The 15,560-nt window shown below is 37.5% G+C and overlaps 1 protein-coding gene across 1 annotated transcript in view; it reads left to right on the top strand.

Annotated features, from left to right (window-relative positions):
- The first annotated feature begins 7,235 nt into the window (after positions 1 to 7,235).
- LOC107217737 (protein Skeletor, isoforms B/C) overlaps positions 7,236 to 15,560 on the top strand; it is a 69,352-nt gene continuing 61,027 nt past the window's right edge. The window contains exon 1 of the mRNA XM_046746711.1: positions 7,236 to 7,695. Coding sequence (XP_046602667.1) covers positions 7,629 to 7,695 — 67 coding nt within the window. The 5' untranslated portion in view covers positions 7,236 to 7,628. The remainder of the gene's footprint in view (positions 7,696 to 15,560) is intronic.

The raw sequence follows: 15,560 nt of genomic DNA, 5'->3' as shown, positions 1-15,560 counted from the left end.
TAAAATTATTCAAAAGTATCTATTTTTGGCTAACCACACAATTGCAATTCACACAAAATAAATAATCATTTTTTCCTTGATGACCAATAGAGTTGAAGGGCTAAAATTTACAGATCATCTTACTATGTAAAATGAACGCAATTCTAATACATATCGCATCTCCAATTTGATTACTGATTTTTTCAATTGTTCCTCTATTTCTAAAATACAGTAACGATTTTCGTCAGACCCTAGAATAGATTTTGAACAGATTTGAAGACAAAAAAAAAACAGGACAAAAGTATTAATATAATGATTTTACGAAAAAACACAAAAAATTGTCCTTCCATTGTTAATCTTGCGTGAAAATATTCCATTTCTAAAACTGAATGTTATTTTTCTTGGTTCATAACAATTAATTCGGGTGTTTTTGACATGGGTTTAAAAATTTGTATAGTAAAGACGAGTGATTAAAAAAACGGTAATATTTTTTTGAAAGGTTTTCAAGGGTCGTACTGACGTTGGAAAAATCCTTGGTAAAATAAAAAATGTCATAGCCAACCGTTTACTGAGTTGACGTGGAATGCCCCACACATATAAAATTTATACCATATACATCTACAAGAATTGCAGGAGAATCGATTGTTTGATGCCCGATGTCCGGGTAAGAATCGGTAGAATGGCCCAGTGTAGAAATAATCATAGAAGATCAGGAAACTGAAATATCTATCGATTCTTGAAGACTGATAAAAACTTGACCGTTTTTTTTTTTTGTGACTACCTTCCAAGACCTAATTCACCTTGGGCGAAGAAGGGTGTTTGAAAGATCAAATGAGCGGAACTGACTTGATCGCGGCTGGTATATGTATACATATATTTAATTGCAGGGTCTTCCTTGTGTCTATCACGGACAACAAGGGCTACACAGCGTCCCAAGAAGCAAAGCTCTCGGCCAATCATGTTCGCCCTTCGAGTTCTCAAGAAAGCTTTCTTTTCTCGACCGGCACGTCGGCGATACTCGGGAGCGAAAAGGGACGGGAAAGGGAGATATTGTAAAGGGATACTCCTGAGCCGTGAAGTACCGAATAACTAATTTGAAATTCAGCATTGCCACCTTATTTCGCAGCGCACGGACGAGCTTTCTCTTATTTCCTGAGAATTTCCCGTGCACCAGCAGTAGCGATCTTTTTTGTCCCCTCGCCGCCTCACGATCCGCCCAATAACGCGGATCCGTGATATAACTGATGTGATTTGAGCGAGCGAAGTTTGCAAAATTTGCGCCACGGTACGCTACTCGCTGGTTCCACCGAGGAACTTTGTAATCTTCTTTGTCGTCACGTACTCTGAGTTGTAGCGATACTGCCGATTCATAATTGCATTTACGGACCGACTTTATTCATATATTTTCCTTGTCGAGGGTACAATGCGACATTCTTTAATCGGAACAAAGAAATTAACAGAAATAAGAAAATATTGTATATGATAGGATTTTTTTTTTACCATTTCTCAAAATTAAACAATGATAGGCCAGAAAAAAACGTAATAACCATAATTATATTGAAATTATTGAGACGAAAAACTTGAGAACTTCCGGCGAAGATAAAAACCTGGTGTCCCACTCCCGTTTTGGTCTAGGAATCATCGATTAGAATCCAGAATTCGTCTAGATTAAAAAAAAACAAAATGTATTCATTAATGTTTTGACGGAGCTTGATAATTTGTATTAAATTTTTTTAAAAGTGATTGCAAAAAATAGGGACAATTTGTTTTCGTTGTTCTTGAGGTGAAGATTGTCGTGTGTTGAGAAATTTTTTTTTTTTGTCGAAATAGTCAGGCTCACAGGCTGGGAAATTTGGCATGAAACCCTCCGTGAATGAGCGCCAAGCAAGCAGCGACGCTGTTGGAACAGCTCGAAAAAATCTGATCTCATGATTGATCACGTGAACCAGGCGATAAATTCGACACGATGTTAATCATCTTAGGCTTTATCGGCACGATTGGACACTTTTTTCAAGTTAAAGAGAAAGTGCGGGTGGATCATTCAGAGGGGTCTTTAGCCCTTAGAAAAACGTAGATTTGACGTAAAAATAGCGTAATCGTTATAACGACAAATTTTACATTCTCAATTTTCAAAAGTTCTATCAAATTGAAGAGCTCGAGACTTTTCAGCTCATGAAAACGAAAACTACCGTTATGTTTGACAATTTTTGCATATAAGGTTATTGACATTTTGCACGGCACAACCGTATACTTAAAATATTGAAGGATAACTCAAATTAGCTAATTTTAAAATATACAAATATTAAGTAGGTGGTTACGATATTGAGTAGTAATGCATTAGACCCATCACATGACTCAACAGCGATATTTTAGGGCAGCGTTTGAGAGCGTAATATTGAAAAACAACAATGCCGACCATATGAGGAATTCATTCGAGATAAAATGATTAGTATTTCGAATGTTTCATAGAAATCATCGTTTTATTCAAAATTTCATGTACAATATAAATATTGTGCAATAGAGTATTCTTGCAATGCCATAATATATCAAGTAGATGAATTAATCAATGGTGTAGACTTGAATCATATGTCAGTTATGGCAGATTAACTGGATTGGTACCAGAGTTCTTGTGTGCATTTAAAGGAAAATTGAAAGCCTGCACGTAATCAATTTCCATTCATATAACTGTTACGGGGTAAGATGGTTGTCATCCACACTGAGCCGTGCTTTTACTACAGCCTATTTTGGATTCGTGCGATCCATGACCTATACACGCACTTAAAAGTGATTGGCGAAAGTAAAAAAATGCAGGGAAATGGAAGGAACTGATGTTGCATCATTGATTGTATGATTGATTTATCGTAAAGGATATCAAGAGTATAGTTCTGAGATGCGGAGTAGTAACTGTTCGTTGAAGGAAAGAGGAAAGATTTCAGTTTGGATATCGAACAAGAGATGTTTGGAGTCTTGAGAGTGTTGGACGAATGGGAGACTAGGGGGGATATCACACCTCTGCCAGTTACGGTAAATCGCATTTTACAAATCTTTATCTTTAATTACTGAGTAATGAAAGATCTTCAGACTTTGGTAAATGATAGGGCTTATGGTTACAAGTGCAACCATAAGTTGACTAAGAAAAGTACTGAAACTTGATGATAAAATGCAACGAAAATATCTGAATTAGCTGCAGCATCGTACCATAACCTCGAATCGAGTGAAAACTAGCTGCAAACACTTTAGTTTTCTTCAATTTTCCATACTTGTCTCGGTCAACACATAAGCAGAATCACAAGCCCTATCATTTCCCAAAGTTTTATGATATTTAACTTGGGAAAAGCATGAGCTGTAAAATGGGATTTTCTTTATCTGTGGAAGAATGTGAGAACGAACTTGAAAGAAAGTATGGACTGAAGGTGAAGACGCAACACAACGATGTAATACGTAATTATAAAAGTTGATTTATTTATGAATGTTGATCCAATTTAAACGATTGTTCTCGGAATTAGAATATTTTCATTTTCAATTACTTGAGATTGTCACTTTCAGAAAAAAAAAATTCACCATCCATATGCATACAATTATACTTACTTGACCCTAAAAGTATTTTATAAGAGAATGGTATTCTCTACAAAAATGTCATTTGAATTTTTGTTGTAAAGTTAATAGTTTATCTTTTCATACGAATTTATATGAAATTGCTTTCTAAACCGAGGTTTATATCTTATGAACCGTTTGAGTTTCAACGTATAATCTCAAAGATTCAATGGTACAGTAATTAATTTTTCGCATCAATCAAAATCAGATAATCTTGAACCTTTAACATAAACAATGACATCAGATTTTTGAGAATAGAATCACTCGTTTTATCATTTCTGCGATAAAGAGCTTCACTGGTGAGTTTAGCTAAAATAAACATGATATTTATTTCAGCAACTTGTGCCATTATGTGAACTATGTCACACGAAAGTTAAAATCCGTTTTGTGTTAACAAGGAACTCTTCCGTTTTCACTGTCATTAAATTTTATGGATTGCGAGTACCTACACGCCTACTTATCATATATTATGCATACTATTGAATTATTAAATTACCCATCAGTATTCTAAAACAATATTATATACACTAACCCATGGATGCGAAAAATTAACAGATAATATAGGTTTCAATGTTACATTGAGATATAAACGATGCACCGACGAAATATTTTTGGTTCCGGTCTAAGTATATCTTTATATATACCGAGTGTTCTTCTGGAAAGAACCTACTCGACAGTTCCAACTGGTCTAGTTTATAATCGTAGCCAACTTCGTAAAAATGTTATTAACACGGTAGACAGAATGACTGATTTGAAGTTTAGCGCCTACTTTAAGGAGCTCTTACGTAGGGTTTAAAGACAGTAAACTAGGTTCTATCTCAATACAATATTAACCCCTACTTTGACGCTAAAAATGTCCGAAATTTCTCGATTTACCAAGTTTAGGCTTAAAGTAGGGTCTCTAATCCTATAGCTGGCGGTTAAAGAAGGTTTTAAACAGACGTTCTCAAAAGGCGAGAGGTTATGATTGATTCTAACTTGTCAACCAGTCGATTCTAGGGAATTTGAGCGAGCACGGACGTCAGCCAATCAAAATTAAGCAAGCTGGATCGCGCATGCTACTAGCATATCATTTCAAGAAAATCTCTCGGTATAAAACTCAATATCTCTGCCTGTCTGACCGTTTGTCTTACTTACAACTCCAGACTCTAGAACTAGTGAACCGATTTTGATTTTTTTTTTTTGATAACTATAGCGTCTGGACAACTCTTAGGCTATCTTTCGTTACAGCCAGATTGATAGTTTTGGAAACATACCGATATTTATAAACCAAGTCAGAACGAGATACAATTACGGGAACGCTGACTAAACTTTTGCAGATATATGAAAGTTATGTTGAACAGTTTTCAAGGTCTCGATGAACTCTACAAAAAACTCTGTGATAGCATATGGCTAAGTCTAATAATTTTGCCAGACAAATCATTTGAAAATATTTCTGGGTGGAAACACAACGGTCTGCTGGTAATTCGTATTTAGGCATAATACTCTTTATGATATTATGACCATGTCATCTTAACGGCCGTTTCCGTAAACCCTATTCTCATATAATTTTTTTCCCCCGCACAAGAACAGTGAAAATGTAAGAACGAGTTTGTAATCGTAATATGCGTTTCAATTTTTTTTCACCATCGATTATACACACTGTGATTACTTTCGTTACACACTTTCTCCTTGAAGTTTGTCAAGCACGAATGCGTCGACGAGAAAGTCAAAGGAAAAAGATAATTACGATTAAAAATGGAAAAACGCCGTCGTATGCCATTCCTGGCTGTTGCCACGTGACGTCATCTGACCATTTTGCACGCGCTGTGTAAATACTAAATGTCCCGTAACTCGCGAATAGTAAGTCCGTAGCGGCGTTCTGCACGTGAATAATGAAGATGGTAGGTATAAATTTCTTCATCGAGCATGATGACGAAGCTTTGATGCAGTAAATCGTCCATTCGTGTCATATGTATATATTACGTTATCACCGATTACTTCATTGTAAATTTGGAAATTCAATACGGCAGATCCCAATTTGGTGGTCAAAAATGTAAGATGTTATTTGATTTGGATAAAACTTAATACTCAAGGATATTTGAGGTCTTTGATTACGATATGAAATCGAAATTCAGAATTCTAACGCGGCTGACTCTTCGGATCCGCTACTTCAAATTTCGAATTCAAACATGTAGCCATAATCTGCGTTTGTAAAATATCCGGGGTTCCAAGGGTTATTAAAATCAAGTAACTTTATACATTTTTGATCGCCATATTGGAGTAGCCATTTTGAATTTTTAAATTTCGCTTTCGGATGCATTAAAATTGGGCTCCCAATTTTCAAAATTTAAATCAATCGGCGGTAAGGAAGGATATATTCACCAAACGGATGCGCTGTCGCCAGCTTTGTTGCATCACAGCTTTGTCATTTTTCATGCACAACTCAGCTACGGACTCTCACTACACGCAGGCCAAATTACGTGTCGCCCTGTAAATGGGTTCAAAATTCTAACACCAGCGGTGTAATCGCCCGAAAAAGATCTGGGATACGCGCTTCAGGGATCGATGAGACAGCTTTTGGAGAAATTGCAGAAAACTCAAGTGACACAAAGTGCTTCCGGATATATCTTGGCGATGACCAGCTGCACGCCGGCGGCCATCTTCCAACCGAGAACTACGCGTATTACATAGAGTAGACACACGTGTGTACCGGGTAATATATGCGCGTTAGACGGAAATGCGAACTGTGCAGCGTTATACTTACCTGTCTACCTATGTATGAAACAATATTCGCTCGCCACAAGGGCGCGTCGAGTCACCGTGGGGCTGGCTGGGCAAAATGCAGTGGAAACTCGGCCTAAGAGCTTATATTGCATCGAGCACCAGCGAGAGCTTAAAGACAGTTGGAAAAAAGGCGAAGAAGGGGTTGTGCCACGCGTAGATGTTCTGACGAGGGCGCAAGCTCGCCCTCCGCAGAGTCCTCCCACTCCTCAGTAGAAGGGCGGAGCTTTCCACCAAGCCAATACATGTCCCGTCTACCGTGTTCAGTCCTTTCTTGGCCGAAGCTCGTAGCGTGACGCGCAGTGGTTTCTGGAACAACTAGGTACAGCGGCTCTGCTCGCATCGCCCGCCACTTTCGTCTGACAGCCTTGTTGACAGTATCCCTGCAGTTTTCCTGAGTTAACGGATTTGTTTTAATTTTCTTTTATTTCCGTCATTTTTCATTCTTCACCATTTCGTCAAAGTGAAAACAAAAACAGAAATATATATTCACCTCAAGAACACCGCCGAAATGTTTGAAAATGGATTTGATCGATTTTTCAAAATAACAATCGGATTAAACCACTGTATTATTGTTAAAAATGTTGTGCTACTACAATTAAGCTGAGAAGTCTTACGGTCTCGGTGAAAAATCGTCATCTACATCGGCGTTTTGTCGTCAGAGTAGAGAATGAGAATTAAAAGGCTCAACCTATTTGCCACTGAACGTTTACGTTCAACAGTTTTACACTGTCTGCAAAAATGTTAGTTTGTTGTTTTTTTGTTTGTTGAAAGAAAAAAAAAATTATGCCATAAAAATTATAAATTTACTAATGATTATTCAGTCGCGTTACCGTAACAATTGGTAAAGGTAATTAAACGCAAGAAAATATGTAGAATCTTTTTGAGCAGTGGGAGCTGTTTAGCATCATGAATTCTGTGTGAAAAATACTCGCAGAACAAAGTTTTGGCTACAGAACACCGATTGTTGTGACATACTTAATACGGGGAAATGGTAGAATAACTTCCATCAACGTACAGATAAGATGTATATAGTTCGTGAGGATGAGTATAATAAAAATCCGGATACATCCGGTTGTGAACATGAAAGTAAAAATGAATAAAACCGACTAAAATAGTTATAAAGAAAAAACAAAAAAAAGAATAACTAATTCAATGGTAACGAATGGGTGACTTTTTCGATTACAGATCGATGTAAGTGCGCGGGTAAGCCTCGTGTGTGTGCGTGCACCATCAACGGGAACGGGATCAGAGTCTGGTAGTGGTAGTGGCGGAGAACTGGAGAACAGAAAATGGAGGCGACGGGGTTGCGCGTCACTTCTGCCCTTATATTTTGCGTTTTCTTCATACCGGACTTGGGTAAGTACCCATAATTCGGCGATCAACAATGAGTCTTACATTGAAACTGTGACCTCTAACTCTGAACATCTAAAAACAAGCCGTACAGCTTTACGGATTTTTTGTTTTATTTATTTTTATTTTTTTTGTGTTTTTCAAATAAATTTTCGTGAATTAACTGACCCAAATTGTTTACACTTTTGTCACGTTTAATATCTATTACGTGACTGACGTGCTACTTTTCCAGAGTAAGCAGCACCAACGTTGGTGCAAGTACATGCCGAGTGTTGTGTGTAGTGCAAATATGGCTTATCCTTTAGAATTTGGCGCAAAAAATATCCCACTGACGTTACATGACAAACACGAGAAATGTTAGTCTTAGTTTTGAATTTATCAGTAATTCCAGAAGTAGGGATAACACTCATTGGAAGTTTTTGCAAAACTAACGTAAGTGTTTATCTATACTTTGTGAATTACGATGAACTTCATTTTGTTTACAAGTGTAAAGTATACTCCGAATCACTTGCAATGTATAACGTTACAGTGCTTTTTCGAGTAACTGCAAGGGAATCTGAAGGCAAGTTAATGTTCGAAAGCTTTCAGTCCATTTTTTGACGAACAAATTAAGCAATAATAAATCAGCTTGATAGACTTGGTATATTATTTGGCATAGGTAAAAAGAAAATAATGTGGTTGCACTAAAATTGTTGATAGCTCGGCTTTCTCGGTTCGAATTCGTGGCTTGTGCATTTTTCCTACGTGAAGGATATAAGTATAGCTTTAACTGCACCTTCGAAACTCTAAATTATCACTTTGATATCGATGATTTTGTGATCCGATTGTATGTCCGATTTGAATTCAGATTCATTGAAAGTTCACTGGTGCTTGTGTCAGAAACTTAGAAACATAAAACAATCACTGTCACTGTATTCGGAGTTTATTTTCATTAATATCTTCTTCCTCTTCTTCTTTTCCTTGATGATTATCGTCACCACTACAGTGATGTGTGCCAAAATACATTCGCGCAGTGAGACCTCTATGATGGATTCAGATAGTATACCCGTCGAATGAAAACACCCAACAGTAACAGTATCATGTACTATTACATGCAATCTCACGATTTTTCAAGTTCTTGTCGAGCCATACGTTAAAGAATACAGACATCGGATTCGAGCATATTAACGTTGAAATGGTAGCGAGGCTGTACTGTTGGTCCACTGGCGGGAAAACGTCACTTTTCAGCTAATTTTCCGTATAAAGTTATCTCGGGACATTTGGCAAATAGGGTGCATAAGCTATTCTTCAACTTGTACACAAAGATGGTGTTGTGCTTCTGTTAATGGCGATCAAAAGGACAAAACATAGACACCGGGAACTTATTACCCTTTCATTTCCTCACTCGCAACTAAATCAAATACACTGTGGCCCCTATATCGAGACCATTACAACGGCGAATAGTTTCCGCCAAGTTTCCGATAGTTGATGCAACGTCGACTATTACCCTGGGGATCCAGGTTCGTCGCTCGCTGTTTCAGATGAATTCAAACTTACTAGCTACTCCGGAACGTCTGTGCCGTCGAGATTAGGCGAGAGGTAAATTAAAACCAGCTATCCTTCTTGATTTCTCTCTCTATCTCTCGCTTTCATTCCTTCGCTATGCTCTTAGTCACTTTTAAAGTATTAATCTATAGACGTCAGGACAGTTGTAGAGGGTTCTTCTTGAGGGTAAATTTATTCATATAGATATTATGAAGTTTTAATTTTATCACCATAGTTTGCTGATGCAGTAAAGAGTGAACGCTTGCACGAGTTTCGTGAAACGGTTTGAAATTTTTCTGCCAAACCTTGACAACGTTGCATTCTAAATTCATGGTACCGTTTGAGAAGGAGCTATCACAATGCTGTGGCGATTTAATTATTTTTAACTTGACATAAATAATTTACATGCCGGGCGCTAAATTTGTTGTGATAGCAAATATAACCTGGAAATTGGTATTGAATGCTACTTTGAAAGTTGACCGATTTATGGACTCTTGAATGATGAAATTTGTAATATTCTACGTTCTAAATCATCTCTCATAGATGGAAGCAGGTAGTCGTTCAACCCTTGCACCCTTTAAACATGGATTTACATGGAATGAACAGGCTAGAAATTTCTGGCACCTCAAATTTTAGTACAAAAAACGGAGAAGTAATGGCAATTAATTTCGCACAATAGAATTTGATACATATTCTGAATCAATGAGCTCGATCAAGTCTTGCTGATACGGTAATTTTGATTTACCATTTGTCCGTCTTCTCTCTGTCTCTATGACTGTGTAAACTGTACCCGATATAGTTTTTCTCTCATGTCTCTGTCATTTACTCACTGAAGTAATAGCAGCTTACGAACCGTACCGCATGTACAATAATATTTTACAGCGCGTATCAGCATTCGTTAAGCAATCTCAGTGAAGTCCCTGCAATAGCAAGAGACATGGCCTGATTTTTCTACGTCAAGAACTCTCACCCATCGTCCGTGTTTCTTGTACTGACCTAACTGATCTACAATAGAACGTTACACTGATGTGACGCGTTCAATGACGTGCTGTTTAACTGTAGACCCGAGACCAAGAGATCATGTGTAAGACTCCGACTTATCGTTTGCACGCTTGACCGATTCCATCACTTTCCAACGAAAGCCTCTGCTCGGCACGCCTTGCACAGATTACACCCGTGTAACAATACACGAGTTGGTTTTTGATCAATCAAATTATTGCTCGTTCATGATAAAACACATTTGTCGAAAGCCTGAAGGTGGTAAACTTTCATCACTCGCAAGATTCACAATTCTTTTACTTCACATTCGCACTTTCTGATGACTAGCAATACGCTATCAGGTGGCAAAAGTAAGTAACCCTCGAATTCGGTTGTTATCTAAAAATCTTGTGCACAGGCACAAAATGGTACCGTCCTTACAGTGGTTTCAACTGCAGTCGTGATACTGTATCATCATGATATTCACTATGTAACCACTGTGTCATTGTACACAATTGAGCTTGCCGTTATACGGTTATCTTCCGAATTTAACATCAACCCTGAGTTTCTTTCATCCAGTAAAGATTATCCATCCCGATCAATACTAGTCCATCACCCGAGAAAGCTGTTTACGAGTCTTTTGGACCAGGGATAGTACCAGTTAAGAGCTGCATCAATATTAGGTAACCCTTTGATGAATAGTAGGACTTGCACGGTGTTTTTCTTGAGGACAAATCTCTAAGAACTCCACTTTTTCGTCGAAAACGATTAAATGCAGTAAAAACTCTGATGTTGGAGCCGATGTCAAGCTATAAAAATAACTGGTATTTCGTGTAGGTTAGTAACTTTTGTTCATACGCTAGCCCCGAAGTATTGAGCTGCAATTTCAGGAATCCATTCCGTAAGTAACAATGCGAATTCAAACCAGTGTAAATAAATTGCAAAGCTAAGTCTCGGTAACTCATATAATCGTTGAGCAATATTCCGTATTCTTTCTGATCGCAGAAAAGAACAGTAATTTGTTTGCGGGCGGGAAGATTGAGATGGAAAGTAAACTTGACCTGGTCACCTTAATCTATAACAATATTGTAAAATCTGGTAAAATGAGATGATGGATCACATCAAATTGCCATCATCACCGGCGTAATTATTCTGGGTTATACACCCACGTCCCTTAGCAGTTATAACGCTGCTCCTTCGTAGACGTGGATCTGATAGCAAGCGCAAACTAAACTCAGTATTAGTTGGGTTCAAGTAGGGAATATTGTTTCTGCAGATCCTCGAACTCAAATTGCGCACATTTAGCAGCTTATCGGGCTTACAGTTGGATCCCAGCTTCCGGGGGGTCCTTGTGAAAACATTGCAGTAGGGGCTTACAACGGGACGCAACGACGAGAAGGCACGGTGGTCCGAAGCTAGGATAATCGATACCCACTTACGGATCGGCATAAAAAATAAATTCACGATAGATCCATCAAAACATGGTACGTTCTTTTCTGTACTATCATGCAGTTTGTTATAGTAAATCGATGCTTTCAACCTACGTTATCTTTCGCTTTCTCATTCTTGAATTATATCGATTGTTATTGGTTCGTAGTCTACACTCTTATCTATGCACGTAACAAACAAACACTGGATAAAATAATCAGAGAAAATTTCTATCCGTAGAAGATGCAGTCTTTACGGAACTTCCTTGAACCTTTGAGTAAAAATCTCTTTGATCCCAGTGAATCCAGTTAGTTCGTTTAACTTTGCAACTCTATTATTATACTGTTGCCTTCGTTCTATGACCGTATCGATGAGGCTGGTCATTATTGTGTACCTTTCGTCCAAGTTCTTGGCGATTTCTCTCTTTTTGTTAACCCAGCTGAGAGGTCTCCAGTCGACAGTCTTCAGTCTCTGTACGAAAGACCGGATACGTGTCAATATTCTTTGAGAACTGCGGCCGCAGGTCGTCTTGACTTCACCTTTTTTCCTTTCAGTTACTCTTATCAAAAGAAGCGAAAGTCGTATTGGATAATGGAAACAGTGATTGTAAGACGAAATATACAGGAAAAAAACGTCGAGTCACTGCGTATGCATTCAACTACACGTACTGTGACTGCGCAAAAACATTTAATGTTCAATTACTGTAATTAAAATTCCAAATTTTTTTCCTTGAAAGAAATTTTTGTGCAATCCTGCAGACGAACAATTCTGCGAAGCCGGAATTTTCATAACTGGTCAAGAAGCTACAAAATGCTCTGTGAAAGTCTTAGTTTCCAAGATCTTTTCAGCGAATGTTAATATTTTTCGACATAATGCTGAATTTGTGAAAAAAACTTTGTCACATGAATCTCCAAGGTTGATTAATAACGAACTTCCACACCGTATAGATATGTAGCTGAAGAACTCTTCCCAATCGACAAGATCGGAAGTATTGATATTATTTATTGGAAAATAGTGGGGATATTTATCTGAAATATTCGTGAAATAAAAATTACTGCCACGCTTGTCTGTGATATTATAACTTTTTAGGCATGATTACACTAACCATTAGGTTGTCCAAACTTAAAAAATTTTTATAGTCTCAAGAATACGATCGTGAATCTCATTAGTAATATTCAAAAATTTTTGACAGAATCTGGCATGTGACCTGTCGAATTCAATTTATACGATTTAACAGTATTTCAACACATATTATGCATGTATACAGGGTGTTCCATTTCGAGTGTGATGAGCAAACATCTCGGGAACCTTAAGTCATAGTCAAAAACTGTTTTGGACAAAAGTTTTGGTGCCTCGAAGGAGACCTGAGGTTATGTGTTACGTCGATTATATCTGCTATCTGCACTATTACATTCCAGGGTCGCTAAAACATAAAGTCGATGACGTCTAGTCACGAAAACGTTCGATTTCAGTGACTAAAAGGAAAAGTCGAGCCCCTTATATATCATTATTACTCGATTATTTCGGGAAGGAGTGATTTTCTCCTCCGTATAATATAACGCGTGATCGACGGTACGGGAACCCGTGGAAGTCGAACTCAGCGGGTGTTGCCAAATGGAAGTAATCCCGCTTACTCGGGACGGTAGAAAATATTTCAGCCACTTGTAGTCCCCGAATATAGATATACGTCCATGTATCTACACGTTGATGGATAATATACGTAAGGTACAGCTTGTATACGCATGCCCATGTGCGCAGACACTGCATACTTACACGCAGGAATGATGGCTGCCTTGCGGAATACACTTGAAAAGTATAATGCTCGTGCTAAGAGGATCATGTCCTTGTTCGACATGGGCCTATCTCCAAGCGTAATGCGTTTTTGTGTAGAATAACTTCTACCCCTCTTCGATCCCCCACCCCCCAAATCGATAAGAGGTAGAGAAACCATTATCTGATTTATCAATTGACCAGGAAGGTATCTCAAACGGATCTCTCCGAGTTGATTTCTTTTGCCATATTTTATAGTAAACTAAAAACTTACACTTTGAGGAGGTGAAACCACCCTGGATTTGGAAGTTTGTTTTTTGGACTTCCCTGATTGAGAAAATTACATTTTTCATTTCTCGTTATGAGGAAACTTTTACAGTTGGATTGGTTAAAAAATATTATGTTCTTGTGGGTGAAACTGCCAAATCGCCTCTTGACATGTCTTACTTTGGAGGGTGGTTTCATCCCCTTGAAGTGTTTATTGGCAGGTGAAACAAATACGTGTCGTTTAGTTTTTTAGTCTCCTATAACATATTACAACAGAAATCGAATCGGCGAGATCGACCTGAGATACCTTTCTTACGAGTACAAATTCGAGATTCGAGACTGAGGACCATGTTGACAAAGATTCATATACGGTTGCGTACATGGACTTGTAAGATTTTAAAGTAAAGTATACCGATACGCGAGCAAGCACTTCGTCTCTTTGGAGTGTATGGAGATATCCAGGTCACAATCAACTCGAGGACCACACTCCAGAACTGAACTCCCTTGGTTTTTTGAACCTTTTGGGACTTTTTTTGTACCACAGTAAGAGTATCTACCCTTCGGGCCCCTGTTTCAGAGCTTTCAATAATCATAATTTGGTAATTTTTAAGATCCAAGAAATTCAAATCAATGGTACCCCGTCATGTAAAAATCGTATCTACAAAAATAACTTAAATTCAAGTACAGTTATCAATCCAATTTTTTGACAAAAAAAAGTTCACGATTTCTCAACAATGTTTTGGCTATTAAAAAACGGATTTGAGATGGAAAAATTGTTATTTCAATTACTTGGCAATGTTCGAATTTTGGTTCTACAAAATTGTTCCAGGAAAGTCGGTACAATCTTCAATGATTCGAAAGCTATAATGTTTTTAGTGTCAAAGTGTCATCATTTATTTTTGAGTACTTCAGACTGTAGATGCCTTTATTAGTTTCGTCATTTGTGGCATATTTTTTAATTGGTGCGGTACTGCTTTTTGACTGACTAATGGATTCGATTCCAATTAATCAGAAATGGGGCTTGCTGCTTCTTATCTACTGGCCGAATTCATCAAATTCATTCAAACAATTGTATCATTCTTGATGAAGAGGATAATGCGCAAACCAAAATTCATAGCGAAGCTGATTAAATAAGTGAGTGGGTAATTTATTTCTTTGTTCACAATCCAATTGGATAATACAAAAGGGTCTCGTTCTTAAATTTCACCTTTTGGATTACCAAATTGTTACCCTTATATATATCGTAAATGTACAATATGAAGAGGAGGAGGTAATAACACTATAAATTCTTATCAAGTACATCAGAACTTTTTAGCGTTTAAATATTCTTGGAGGGTAGGAGATTCTAGGAAAGACAACACAAAGCTCATAATATTTCTAATATCTAAAATAATAGGATTAATTAAATAGTAATTCAGTTCGAGGGCATCATTCGCTAATCTAAGATTATGGGATATCCTTTTTTCTCTCAGCAGACAACAATCTACAAGCCAATGAACGAGATTTCAATTCTTTTTATTGCAGCGTTCACAAACTTCTGAGTTTTCCAGTTTATATAGGTATATTGCCTTTTGTTATGATTCTTGTACAATTCATTTTTATTTATTTAAGAATCTTACTTGGGCTACAAATTTCTTAAACTTTATGCTACAGTTCTTATTTAGTTATGACTCACTTTCGGCGGGTAGGATTGCATTCGAAAAAATAATGAAAAAGGATAATTGTTAGCAGTTCATTAAATTTCGTGCCCTTCAAAATTTAGCGAAGCTGAGCCGTGTAATCAATCCACCATTTAATCAAGTAACCAGTAATAAGCACATAGGTATACATATTATTGTATCATGCATATCGGTACGCGTGATTATACCAAATTTCAGTTTTCCTGACGCACACCGTGATTTTTG

The sequence above is a fragment of the Neodiprion lecontei genome, chromosome 1, assembly GCF_021901455.1.
Source record: "Neodiprion lecontei isolate iyNeoLeco1 chromosome 1, iyNeoLeco1.1, whole genome shotgun sequence".
NCBI classification, from domain to species: Eukaryota; Metazoa; Arthropoda; class Insecta; order Hymenoptera; family Diprionidae; genus Neodiprion; species Neodiprion lecontei.
The sequence above is the reverse complement of the archived record's forward strand: the minus strand, read 5'-3'. Positions and strand labels throughout refer to the sequence as shown.